At 52.2% G+C, this 14,006-nt stretch overlaps 1 protein-coding gene across 1 annotated transcript; it reads right to left on the reverse strand.

Moving 5' to 3' along the window:
* Positions 1-563: 563 nt before the first annotated feature.
* On the reverse strand, positions 564-4,109 carry POLE3 (DNA polymerase epsilon 3, accessory subunit). The gene is made up of 5 exons (XM_082295056.1): positions 4,091-4,109; positions 3,871-3,946; positions 3,123-3,208; positions 2,351-2,469; positions 564-1,875 (listed from the first exon to the last, which is right to left on the reverse strand). Exons 2-5 carry the CDS (start codon positions 3,934-3,936, stop codon positions 1,715-1,717), a joined length of 432 nt encoding a protein of 143 aa, XP_082151182.1. The 5' UTR covers positions 3,937-3,946; positions 4,091-4,109; the 3' UTR covers positions 564-1,714.
* Positions 4,110-14,006: the final 9,897 nt, after the last annotated feature.

Genomic DNA, 14,006 nt, shown 5'->3' on the forward strand with positions numbered 1-14,006 from the left:
AATTCCCTCCTTCCTCTCACAGAGGCCAAGCTGCAGCAGCCTTCATCCTCCCCTCATCCTCCCCTCATCCTTCTGCACTGTCAGCTGCTCAAGAAACCGTTTTCCAGAGCATTTGCTGCTGCCTTGGCAGCATGCTCCCATCCCAATTATGCAACCACAACCTGCTCATTTTATAACTGACCGAAATACGAGACTCCATTTCTGTAAAAAAAAAAAATCCGGCTTTTATTTAGATCTTGTTCCCTTCTGGAATATGCACCCCAGATATGTGCTGAGGAGAAAAAAAAAGAAAGGAAAAGAGCTGGAAGGTCGGTGTTTGTCAGAGATGTTGGGAACACATCATCAGCTCAGGCTTTCCACAGCCTCACTGAATGCCAGCAGAAAGCAAAACAGCAGAAAATCCGTGTTGGTTCAGTTCTTTTCAGAAGCTGGGCTTGTGTGCGTGTGAAAATCCAGTGTGCCAGAAAAGCAGCAAGGCAGGGTGGTTCTTGTGGGTGGCTCTGTGACAGTTTTTTGGTGGAAAGGATCCAGGATTCCTCACAAGTGCTATTTTAAAACTGCACATCGTCAAAACTTGGGGGTTTTAAATGTACCTAAAACTTTCTGAGGGAGAAAGGCATCAGCACTAACAGTTCAGGTGGAAAAGCACAAACCTACATGAGCACAAGGGATACCAACAGCTTCTTTCAACCCTTCTTTCTTGCAGGAGCCTTTTTCTGAACCCCCACGGGCTCCTGGCTGGGGACGTCCTGCCCCTGCTGCCCTCCCAGAGGCATCTGTGTCCCTGGAATGACCAGTGAAGGCTACAGAGGGACCTTGGATGGAATTAGCTCATTCCAGCTGGGAAAAGGGGAAAAAACAACCACCACGATTCACCACTCTGTTCTACCACACTTCAACTTGCTCCAGGGGCTGCTCCTGCAGGGAACAGGCGAGACACCAGACCCCAGTGCCACCAGTGACCTGTCACACCCCCAGCACTGCACAGAGCCACCTGTTTCCAGCCCTGCTCCTCACTGTAGCCCCTCATGGTGCTTCAGATTTTAAATCAATCTCCTCTTTGTCTCTCAGGGCTCTCAAAGACACTTTCAGTGTGCAGTTTACATTGTCAGCACTGTGAGTTTTTTGGCTTTGGGTTGGTTTGGGTGAGTGAGTGAGTAAACTCATGGTCCCTGTACAGCCAGCCTGCACTGCTGCTCAGGCTGAAGGACACAGCGTCACTGTCACAGTACAGCAGGGGAAGAAGGCACAGCCAGGATGCAAGGAAACAAAGGGAAAAAACCAACTCACTTGGATCAACACCTTCAACGTGCAGCTTCCATGCCTCTGGACATCATCATCTGTGTTCTACACCCCAGAAGTGCTCTACTAACGATCTACTGGATTCAGCCCCTCATACTCAAGAGTCTCATGTTCTCCTGGCCAGTTTCTGCACTGAGCACTCACCAGTTCTTTTTTCCTCTCTTTCAGAGCCAGCCCAGCATCAAAAGCCCAGAGCCTGGGGAGGGCCAAAGCGCTCCAGGCACGGGGAGGAGCCACCCTGCCACGGGAAAAGCCTCAGCACAAGTCCTTTATGTACAAATTAAAGGCCAAAAGGGACAGGCCACAGAGGGGCAGCACAAAGCTCTACTGGAAACACGAGGGGACACAGCAAGGTTGATTTACAGCGTTTATGTCCCTCTGAGCACACCCCAGCCCCTGCCCACGAGCGAGCTCAGTTGTCCACCTCTTCCTCATCGTTTTGTTCTTCCTCCTCCATCCTTTCGTCATCGTCATCATTGTCCTCCTCTCGGCTCTTATCTTGCTCCTCCGAGTCTGCCTTCTTGTCTTTATCTTTCCTGGCCTCTTTCTTTCCTTTCTGCTCACGCCTGTAAACTGGAGGAGAGGGAACAGTGAGGGGTTGGAGCTGGCATGGACAGGTCAGTGGCTGAGGTCCAACGTCCACTTGCTCTCCCGGCTTTCGAGGGGAGCAGGGAACTCAGAGCACAACTCACCCTATGAGCTGAGCTGTGCTGAGCAGCTCCATAGGAAATCAGGTTAAATTTCAGCAGAAAAATGCTGAAAAGGACGCAGGAGGTCACATTTACAGGCAGCACCTACGGCTTTCCTTAGATAAACATAATAGGGGAGTGAGAGCAGATGAGACTTTCTCAATCCTCATCAGTTGTGCAATAATGTTATCCCAGTCCCGTTAAGGTGCACATTAGTTATTCCCCAGGCAAACTGCAGTGTAGGATGCTGGGCAAAGAGAAGAGAAACAAGACAGGCAATAAGTGTTGCTTGTCCAGCGTTTGAGCAAAACAGGACTTGCTGCTACTCAGAGTCCCTGGCCACCCACGGAGCACGGTACCTTCCAGGGACTCCTTCAGAGGGGCCACGAATCTCTGGAACTCCATCTCCTCCATGGCAGAGAGCACGTCCCCAGCATTCAGGGTTTTCCTCTTCCCCTTCATGGCAAAGTTATTTGCACTAGGCAGAACCAAAAAGAGAGGTAATTGGAAACTGTTGTCAATTCCATCTTATTAAAGTCATGAGCAACTTAAAAAAGCCATCTCCTAAACATTTAGGGTTTTTTATCACTTACTAACAGAGGTTTGAAACACTTCTCTGTTTACACTGGCTAGCTGTGCTTGCCCACAATGTTAGTTTCTGCTTGCACAGACCTTTTCTACAAACAGAAGGAGAAAGCCTGAACCTTGGCTGTGACAGTTCCACACAGCCCTGGAAGCACGTGACACCAGAGAAATGGTCCCTGCACAGCCAAGCCACCCCAAAAATGTGACTGTGTCCTCTGTGGCAGCTCTTGCCCTAACACAGCTTCATAATGAGGAGCCTGAAAAGTGAGTCTGGTGCTCCTGCCTTTGCCAGGAAGGCTGTGCAGCCACACTCTAAGGTTAATGGCAGTTTGGGACCCCTCCTTTTGGGACATGTCTGTGTCCAGAGCCCAGCTACCTTCCCATGGGCTGCTCTAGGCAGTCCAAACCCACCTGCTGCAGCCTGGCAGACTGGTTTATTTATATAAACAGACAATACAGAAACAAACACTGGGAAAGAGTCCCCAGGCCAGCAGAGAGGTGAATTATCAATCAACTGCCCCAGTGACTGCTGCACCAAAGCCTTACCATGATGTTGCATACAGCACAAACACACTCGCCGCTCGGGAGATCGCACTCCGGGCTTCTTTGGAAATATTGACTCCATCAGGAAGCTGAAAAACAAGTCCAACTTTTATCAGCAGCTGCTAGAAATGACTTAAACTCACATAATTCATGTTCCAGTTCGTTAAGGCACGCAGAGGACTCAGAACTGGGAACTGCTCTTGGGTGCTGTCACAGGAGCTCTGCTCCCAGCTGGAAGCCAAGGGCAGTAGGAATGTGTCCCTCAAAGGCACCGACTGAGCAGAAGCCCAGTGACTCTGGAGTCTGGCCACTGTCTCCAGGTCACTCATTCTGTGACTACCCAGCTCCTGACACCCCTGCCAGACCCAGATCCACCAGCAACACCTCACAGCTCCAGACCAAACATACCAAATTAACCGCTGGGAATTATTCTGGATTTTTATATAGACATGGACTTGTGCGCTGAGGTTTTGGGGGGGGCCTGGTTCTGACAGTGCCACTGCGGGAGCTGTGCTGGTGGAGCATCCCTGCGAGTGCTGCAGCCCCCGGTACCCGAGGGGGAACGGCGCCAGGACAGAGCCCCGCGGGCGGGGCCACAGCACGGCCGGGGCCTCCCGGGGCCGGATCCTCCCGGAGCCGGGGTCTCAAGAGGCCGGGATCTCCCGGGGCCGGGGTCTCAAGAGGCCGGGATCTCCCGGGGCCAGGGTCTCCAGACGCCCCGCTCCGCTGGGCCGCGGGGCCCGGCACCCACCGCCTCCTTGATGATGCGGGTGATGACGGCGTTGGGCAGGTTCAGGTCCTCCGGTCTCTCCGCCATCCTGGGCCTCCTGCAAGGCAAACGCGGCGTCAGGAGCGCGGGGACAGGAGGGATCCCGGTGGGACGCGGGGGATCCCGGTGGGACGCGGGGATCCCCTCAGGACACGCGGGATTCCGGGGTTACACGGGGGATCCCGGCCCGGCCCGGCCGTACCCAGCCCGCGCTCCGCCGCCGCCCCGCCCGCTCCCGGCGCGCACCGCGGCCCTGCCCCCGGAGCGGCGGGAAATGGCGGCCGCGGCGTGAGGGACAGGGAGGGAGGGGAAGGGAACGGAGACGGAGAGGGGGAAGGAGCAGGACAAGGAGGAGGGGGAGAAGGAGAGGCAGGGATAGGGATAAGGGCAGGGATAAGGACAGGCGTAGCTATAGGTGTAGATGCAAGTGTAGGGACAAGTGTAGGTGTAGGGGCAGGTGACGGGACAGGGGGCGGTGTAGGAGTACGGGTAGGGACAGGGACAGGTGTAGGTGATGGGACAGGGGCAGGGACAGGAGTAGGTGATGGAACAGGGACAGGAGTAGGTGATGGGACAGGGACAGGAGTAGGTGGTGGGACAGGGACAGGTGTAGGTGATGGAACAGGGACAGGAGTAGGTGATGGGACAGGGACAGGTGTAGGTGATGGAACAGGGACAGGTGTAGGTGATGGAACAGGGGCAGGGACAGGTGTAGGTGTAGGTGGTGTTACACCAGAGGCACCAGCAGCTCGTGGGGCCTCAGGGGCTCTCGGGGCTGGGAGCAGAGCGAGGGCACGGGGCAGCCTGGGGAGGGGGAATTGGTGGAGCCCTGGGGCAGAGCTGGTGCCCGTGGGAGTGTTACCGAAATCCTCCAAAATCCTTTGGATGAGTAAGATTCCCTCTAACGCTGTCTGGTGCTGTTAGCGAGTAAGGCATTACTGTATCCTTGGGTGACAAAGTTCCAGCCTCCACACCGACGCAGATGCAAAACTTTTTCACTAATTTATACATCTTTAGCAAACAAATTAATGTTTATTGGTTCTAAGTTACATAATTCTCTTCATTACTTAGTGTTCTATCCACTATTGGTTATTAATTTCTCACTCTTCATGTTAATGTGGTCCACATTCCTTATTCTTTTTATCATCTTTTTTCTCAGACAGGGAATCACCAGCTTTCCAGGCCTTAATCTCCTCTGTGTTTTCTGGTTACTCCAACCCCCTTGGACTCTTGGAGGGTCATAAATTTAAGATCCCAGATGTCCAATCTACAACTCCCTTTGTCTTTGTTTATTGAAGCTTGGCAAGGTTAGTTTTAGCAAACTTGAGGTTTTGGTGATTTAATGATCAAAGTAATTGTGAGAGCCTGTGAAGAAACTTAACTGATGCTGGTTAAAAGTGGGCACTGCTTACAATTAATTAAAACAATTAGTTAGGAAAGTTACATCATTTCCAACAGGAAATAACAGCTGTTTTCCCCCACACTGGTTTCTGGCCTCTTCCCTCGGTGCTGTGTGAGGGCACAGGGTGTGTGAGCTCCTCCATCACTGCCCCTCTGGCTCCATGCCTGGCCTGAACCCTGTAATTCCATGAGACTGTATTGCTGTTGATAACCTGACCAGGTAAGTAAGCTCAGAGCACAAGAAAGCAGATTAATTAGGTGCTGTGTTGGGGTGATACTTGAAACTGTGAGCAGTGATTGACAGTGCAGCTCTTTCCCATGGAAAAAGGCAGTGTTATTGTTGTGGGGAGAGCTCACAGAAACTTGTGAGCCCAGGAAAAGGTAATTGTTGTGGACATAACGCTGTGCTGGGAGAAGCCCACACTGAATACACAAGGGCCAGGCCTGTGTGAGCCCTGGGTGACAGTTCCAGTGACTGGATTAATAAACACCATCCCTGCGTGTACAAACCGTGTCTGAGTTTCGTTTTTAGCTCCTTTTCCTGTGCTCTGTTGTTAAGCCTGGCTGCTCTGTGTCCCTGGGCAGGTGTAGCAGTGCTGGCAGTGGGGAGGGTGCACTCACACCGTGGCAGATTGAGCTGTCGTGACAGTGACCGTGACAGAGTCGGCTCCTGGACTCGCTGCTGGCTCAGAGCTGTTGGAGCCTTTGGGAGCTGCTGCTGCTCATTTTGGTTTCTGTTTTTTAGAGCGTGAGGTGTTTTTGTCCATGAATTGAGAACCAGGTGAGGCGGTGGTGTGGGACTGCCCAGGGAAGGGGGGGATGGAGCAGAGCCAGGGATGGGGCTGCCCAAATCCAGGGGTATGGCCCAAAGCTGCCCCACTCACCAGCAAAGCCTGGGCTGGGACCATCCAGCTCCGTGCATCTTCTTGACACACCAGACTCTCCTCCTTGGTCACTGGTGTGAGTCTGTATTTGTTTTTAATTATTACAGTGTCTGGAGGTTGGTACACTGAATCCCAGGAAGGGACCTTAAAGCTCATCCAGTGCCACCCCTGCCATGGGCAGGGACACCTTCCACTATCCCAGGTTGCTCTAAGCCCCGTCCAACCTGGCCTTGGGGTGGGATGAAATGAGCTTTAAGGTCCCTTCCAGAGTCTGTGACTCTGTTCTGTGACTCTGCACTGATGTCAGGAGATGAACACTGTGAGCTTTAAGCCTGCAGTGAGGGTGGGCACTCCCTTAGCCTGCTTGTTTTTCACAAAATTGCACCAAAATGTGACATTTACATGTTAGCTGCAGGCACAGAGCTTACCCAGCAGTGCTTGTACTCCTCAGAACCCACTGTTAGTACAGAGGGGCTTGAATCTCACTTGACTTCTGTGGAAATGACATTTCAGTATCATCATGGCCAGAGAAATATCAATACAAAAATACAGATTATTCCGGTGGAGAACAGTCCTTGTGGAACCCCTGTATTGTTTCCAGCACTCTCGAAGCCCTGCTTTGATGGGTGCCATACAAGTCCTGTAAAGAGGAGGCTGTTGATGTGGAAGATTAACCCTTCCTCTCGTAAAATCAGGGATGAGGTGTGCCAGGACGTGGTGCACAGGCGAGCTGACGTTCTGAACTGCAAACCTTTCCCTCTCGGCACTCCCTGGCTCTGCTCGGAATGTTTTGGGGTTGTAGGATTAACCGTGAGGTCTTGGGCCTGAGAATCGTTCAGTGCGTTCCTAATCCCGTGAGTCATTTCACACCTCTTCCCGCTCATTAGTGCTGAAGAGATCTGCTCCAGCTGCTGCTGAGAGCTGGCTCTGCGTGACTCAGAGGGACAGGGAAGTGCTGGAGAGAGTCAAAACAAACAAGAAGAGACTCAGTGTTCACAAAGCAGAAGGTGAGGACACAGGGACACATCCCAAACTGGTGTTGGATGAAGGAAGGGACACAGGGACACATCCCAAACTGGTGTGGATAGTTTGCACTTACCAGTTTAAATTTCCTTGGGAGATTGTCCACGACTGATCTGTTTTACAAAAGTGGTTTTTTCCCTTTTGGCTATGGAAGAGGAATGAATGTGAAACACTTGGCGGCATCCTTTTAAAAAGGAAGTAAGCTTTTATGTCGTCATTATAATCTCTAAATTTTTAAGTGCATCAGGCCTCTACCTTAGAGCTAGTGCCTGGGATCATTCCATTTTTCCTTTCCCTAGAGACAAGCCAGGCATTGCAGCCAGGAGCCTGGTTCCAGAGGATGGAGCTGTCCCATGGAGGTGTCACTCACACCCTTCTCTTCTACCTCAGGCCCTCTAAGTTTAGCTCACCTCTGACGAAGGCCTCCGAGTGCAGCACTTTCACTCTCAAAATATCTTCCTGGCATTCTTTTTTTAACCATAAACTAATGCAGCAGTTTTAACTGTCAAAAAAGTGCCAGCCTAAAATTCTGCTGATTGAGTGGACTCTCCTGTGTGACCTCAGACAGAGACTTGGACAAATCCTGTGCACCAGGTCAGGAGCTATTTTCAGCTGCGTGGACCGACTATTGCATTAACTGTAACTTTGTTATTCCCTTTGGAAAGTGCTTTGGGAAGGAAAGCTGTGGGGTAACCTCTGGGTTACCTTTCGTGGTGCTCACTCGGGTTTGTGACACCATGAATCTTGCTTCTGTTTGCTCCAGAGCTGGACTCTGCAGCAGGGTCAGCCTCTGTCTCACCTGGACACGTGAAGCTGGTGCTCTCTAATAACACTGGCAGAGTGGGTGCTCTCAGCTCCGAGGGAAGGGAATGCCTCCCTGACTGCAGATAATGGGATCTTGGTTAAACAATATAGGCAATAATCAGGCTGTGCTCGGCTAATTGATCCAGAGTGCAAATTAATCTACACAGGTGGCTTAAAGGGGCCCCAGTAAGGCTGGGCTAATGGTGTGCCACTACCCAATTGGGATCCAACTGCTTCTATGTCTGCCAAGTGTGCATTAAAGTTGACCCTACAGGAGTGGAAAGTCCTTGAATTTAAAACGGTCTGGGGCTGGGCAGCTATTGTGGGAAAATGTCTCATGTGCCTGCTCTATTGTTTTGTTCATCACCTTCTGACACGAAACAGGAGCTTTTTCTGACCCAATGGGTCTGGTTTTATTTTCTTAAATATTCTTGATTATTGTTATCTCCTTAAACATTCTTGTAGAGATTCCTCGCTGAGAGGGTGGTGGGTCACTGGCACAAGCTCCCTGGGGAAGTGGTCATGGCACCAAGGCTGCCAGAGCTCCAGAAACATCTGGGGGATGTGATTAGTCATAGATTTTAATTCTAGTCCTGCAAGGGAGTGGGGCTTGATGATTCTTCTGGATCCCTTCTAGCTGGAGAGACTCTGTGTGCCTGTTCCCACGCTTGGGCTAAAGGGGGGACTCAGGATCACAGTTGTGGGGAGAGAAAGGAGGCAGCTGCCCTTGGAGCAGCAGCTTCATTCTAGACCAGCTTAATCTGAACATAAAAGCGTTGGAGAACCTTGATTTACCTTGTCCAGCCTGGGAATGGGGCCTCACCAGATGACAAAGGAGAGCTCTGTCAAGAAAAAGGGAAACTTAACCCCCTTCTGTTGTGCCCCAGGACAAGGGACAATGGCTTTAAACTGAAGGAGGGTACATTCAGTTAGATATTGGGGAGGAATTGTTCCCTGGGAGGGTGGGCAGGCCCTGGCACAGGGTGCCCAGAGCAGCTGGGGCTGCCCCTGGATCCCTGGCAGTGCCCAAGGCCAGGCTGGACATTGGGGCTTGGAGCAGCCTGGGACAGTGGGAGGTGTCCCTGCCCATGGCAGGGGGTGGGATGGGATGAGCTTTAAGGTCTCTCCCAGCTCAAACCAGTCGAAGATTTGGTGCCAAATGCCAGAAATATTTGATTTTCTGTGAAATTAGTGAGCTAACCTGGCTGACTGGGAGGACAGTGTCAGACCCTGGGGAGCAGAGCCTGTGTGAGGTACCTGAGAGGAGAGCTCTGCTATTTCCTGCAGCTCCAGACTGAGCTCTGCAGTTCAGCTCAGGTGACAGGCAATAACTTCCTAAGCTGTTTTAACTTCATTACTTTGATCCATTTGACCATTCTAAGGCCAAAAGCATAATTCCCAAGAGACCTTTTGCTACATTGAAACTGATCTCTTTTATGAGAAGTGTCACTAAAGACCCAGCTTGGTTATTACATTGTTTTTATTGCATTAAAATAAATCAACAATGGATTAACACTCAGCATTTGTCAAAATGCTGCAGCAGGACTGGATGCTCAGATCAGACATCCTCTAAGAGACCTGGAATGTCTCATGGTGCTGCTCTTCTGTGTCATTGAGTGTTCAGAGTGCAGAAGAATTGTGCTGTGAGCTGATGTGCTGCTGTAATTCACTGGGCTTTTCATCAAGTTAAGGCTGTGAGACAGGTATGTGTTAAACACCTGGCCTGAGAAAGTCCCACTGCCCCAAGGAAATGCAAAACCAAGGACAAAGCCTTCAGCTGGGAAAATTGTGAGGTGTTTGGGTACTAAGTCAAGTGTGTGCCCAACCTACTGTTATCCTGCAGGCTAGACATGGCAAAAGGGGAAAAGGAGAAAAAAAAGAAAGAAGAAAAACATAGTTTATGATGCCCCGTTAGTGCTTTGGGGTCAGCATCTCCTCTCAGCCTGCTCAGAGGGAATCACAGGGAATCATTCCTTTCCTGAGGAGAGAATCATGGAATCCCAGACTGGCTTGGGGTGGAAGGACCTTAAAGCCCATCCAGTGCCACCCCTGCCATGGGCAGGGACACCTCCCACTGTGCCAGGCTGCTCCAAGCCCCAATGTCCAGCCTGGCCTTGGGCACTGCCAGGGATGAGGAATCCACAACCCACAGATAACCCACAGTGCTCTGATGGCCACTGTCCTCTCTAATTGCTGTTTCCTCACTGTGAAGGGTGACAGTGGGAGGCTCTGCCAGCCCTAAAGGAGATGTTCTGTACAGGATGTTTCTGGAGTGATCAGGGGGCCTCCCTGTGCCTCAAAGGGATCCCTCTCCTGAGTTAACCCTGGATATCTCCCTTACCAGCCCCAGGGCAGGCAAGGGAAGCAGCCAGGCAGTTTGTGCAGCTTTAGAGTGTTCAAGACAGGTGAAAATCTGAACTGAAATAAGACAAGAGCTTCTCGCTGTCCCACTTTTTCCCTGCTGCTCTCCTCCTGGAGAGGAGCTGGTTTATGGAGCAGCTCTAATACAAACCATGCTGTGGTCACAGCTGCCTTAGTCTCAGCCACAGTTTAGCAATGGCAAAGGGACAAGATGAACTGTTTCCAGCAAGCTTGGCCCTGCCAAAGGATGGGCACAGGAACAAGTGGCAGTGCACGGAGACTGTTCTGTGCTCTGCATCCCTGGTGAGCCACCGAGGGGCTGTGCCAGCTCCTGCTCACGTGGGGTTTCTTACACAGCCTCTGCCTGCCCTAGAAATACTCTGTGCTTCCAGCCATGGGCATCCTGAGTTCTTACAGCAACGCCTCAGAGCCCAGGAACCACTGTGGACTGCTCCCTTTGCACGTTCAGAGTGGTCAGTTTGTGGGCAAGGGGCAGAGAGGGAGATTTAGAAAAGATCAGCCAAAGAAGTTTGTTAGGCAAAATGATGGGTGCAAAATGCCAAACACATCAAGTCCTATTCAGAGGCAGAGACACAGTTCTTGTAAGACTCTGGATGTTGCCAAGACTCCGATATTTTGGCAAAGCAGCAGTGCTGAGCTGAGTGCTGGGCTGGGATCCTGGGCTGGGATCCTGTGCGGGCTGTGGGGACACTGGGGAAGGGGATGGATGGTTTTGTGCAGTGAGCAGGAGCTGCCCATGAGGTCGGGTCAGTGCTGGTTTAATCCTCAGTGCGCTGTCCTCTCCCAGCTGGGAGGGGCAATTTTCCAGGAATGTGGACTCCCAAGTTCATCTGCCTCAAAAGCAGATGCCAAGGGAGCTGCAGGGTGGCAAAGGCAGCAGCAAAGACCACGCTGGGGATGTTGCTGCTGCTCTGGCTCAGATCTGGGCTCCAACAGTGGGTTCACACTCTGGGATGTGAGCAAAACACCCTGGCGGGAAGAGAAATCTTTCTTGGGCCTCAGTTTGGAAAAGGATTTGCTAATGAGCCAGTCTGCCTCTTTGCTGGGTTCCTAATTGGAGTTTTCCAGGGGAAGGCTCAGCTGTGCCTGCTGCAGAGGTGGTGTCAGGGACAGCAGAACCTCAGCTGGGCCCTGGGGCTGCAGCATTCCTACTGCTGGAAGGCGCTGTGGTTTGTGTGTCTGCCCTATATGGCAGGTTGTGCTAATCCCAGAAATCTGCCCTTAGGATTGCCCAGAAATAGCCCGAACCCTCCTTCTTGCAATCGTCTTACCATCTGGGAAGCCAGATAATTTTTCCCAGTCTGATTTAGTTTCTTTAGTTCCAAAGGCAGCCCCAACCTTGTGGGTTTTCTGTGTGCATATGTTACCCTTTTGCCTGGAATAACTGTCTAAGCACGTGTTTGGATTTGAATATCCAACCAAAGGCAGACCCTGGTGCTGGCAGACTGAAATTTGTGATGGAGAACGGTGTTAAATTTTAAAAGAAAGTCATTAACTCCCAGGCCAACCAGCTGAATGGGCAGTTTGCTGGAGACTCCAACAAAACTGCAGGTTAAGGTCAGTCCCGGGGCTGGAATGTGAGGAGGGAAGTTAGAAGGAGTCGATTCCTCGCTGTTGGGAGCCAGGAGAGAACGGGGCTGTTCCAACTCCACCATCTCTTCCCAGCTTACAATTTAATTTGTAGCTTCCCAGACTGAATCTCTGCTCCCTTGGGACATTTATATACTGGTTTAGGTTTGGGGTTTTCCCCCCTCCTTTGCAGTGGTACCACCATCAAAGGCTCGTGGCAGCTCAGTCACAGCTTGGGCATTGCTGGAGAGGATCCTGACGCTGCGTGGGAGCCATGGAACAGCTGGGAGAGCCGGGGCTCAGGCGTGAGTGCTCAGGTGATTTCCCCACTGCCTTTGCAGCACCGCTTTCTCCTGGGGGGAGGATGGATGATGGCTCTGTGGCTGGTGGTTGTGGGAGCCAGATCCTGGTGGCTGGAGGAGATGAGGGTCTGTATCTCCCCTGTGCCTGCTGGGGGGGGCTGGAGATGCCCAGCTCCGTGTGGGATTGTGTTTGATCTCGCGGTTCTCTGTGCTGCAGGATGGAGCAGATTTGAATCTCCTGGGTTTGTGTGTTAGGAGTGATTTCTGCAGCCAGCGAGCCTCAAACCCTCTGGGTGGGTGGGGGGAATTCCATGGCCTGGGAGTCCAACAGAGACTCTTTACTATAATTTATTTATTATTATTTTGAAAGCCCTGTCCGCTGGGATTCTTTCACCCAAAGCTATGAGACTGCCTGCTTTAGCTGGAGAGACAGAGCATTTGTTACAGTCCTGTTTGCCTCTTAAAAGCCTTTTGCAGTGAAGGCATGGAGAGAGAGGAGGCTTTGTGTGAGCCTGGGGAGCTCCTGGGAGACAGGGAGGGTGTAAACACCTCTGTGTGCTGGGAGAGCTGCGGGCGCTGCTGAGAGGAACCACACAAATCATGGTGCTGGGGCTGCCGAGGTGCTGTGCTGTGACAGGGACCAGAATACGGCAAGGCTGGGCGGGTACATGCTCTGCTCCCACTCCAGAGCTGCAGGGTACCTGGGATTGTGGAGGGAATTGTTTGCTGTTCACTCAGGAGGCTGCTCGGTGTTGTCTGTCCCGCGGGCTGAGCTTCAGCGTGGTGAAAAAGGCAATCCCAGATTGGTTTGGTTTTTCCCAGGGGGAAATAAATTTGCTGGGAAAAAAGCTTTAATTTTGATGGGAGGCAGATAGAGATCAGTGGGAATGTCAGCAAATGGGTTCAGCTGAACAAATGAAGAGTTTTTGGTTATCCTGAACGCAGGAACATTTGGAAGTGAAAGGAATGGGGATCCAGCTTCCCCTTGGACTCAGATCCAGCAGTGAGAAAAGGCAAATGTGCTGGAGCTGCTGGTGCTGTCTCGCAGATGCTCCTGCTTGCTGACACGTCCTGCACTGCTTGTGCATCCCCTGCACTTCGATGAGGGCAGCAAAGGCCACAGCTGTGCTGAACAAACGAGCAGCAATTACAGAATAAATCATGTCTTTGTTCGGGGCCCCCTCCTCACCCCACCCTGAGCTCTGGATCCCAGTGGCTGGAGACAGCGGGAGGTGATGGGGAGCTGTAGGAGGGCTGGGCAGCTCAGCTGTGCCCGCGGCTGGGAGTGCCCTCGGTGCAGGAGGCTCCAGCAGCACAGCATCCACAGGAATGGATCTGGGTGCTTCCCGGAGCAGGAAAGGGACTCTCACAGCCTGAGTGGACTCAGCTCTGAGCCCTTTCTGCCCCACGGGTCACTGAGCTGCACATTGCCCTGCTCCCATCCTGGCTCGTGCCTCGCTGCTGTGCTGTGTGAAGGAGGGAGGAGGAGGCACCTGGCCCCTTTCCACCAGGAAAGCAGGAGCTTTGCGTGGGAGCTGGCAGCACAAACCCTGCCGGGCCTTCCCCAGCTCTGAACACCTCCTGAGGCACCAGACCCTGGGCTGTGCCTCCCAAGGCCCCTGCAGGGTGCCAAGCTCGGGCTGACACTGCAGGGACAGGCAGCCCAGAGAAGCTGTGGCTGCCCCTGGATTCCTGGAAGTGTCCAAGGCCAGGTTGGACAGGGACTTGGAAAAATCTGGGAATAGTTGAAGCA

Source organism: Coloeus monedula (genome assembly GCF_965178545.1).
Source record: "Coloeus monedula genome assembly, chromosome: 21".
NCBI classification, from domain to species: Eukaryota; Metazoa; Chordata; class Aves; order Passeriformes; family Corvidae; genus Coloeus; species Coloeus monedula.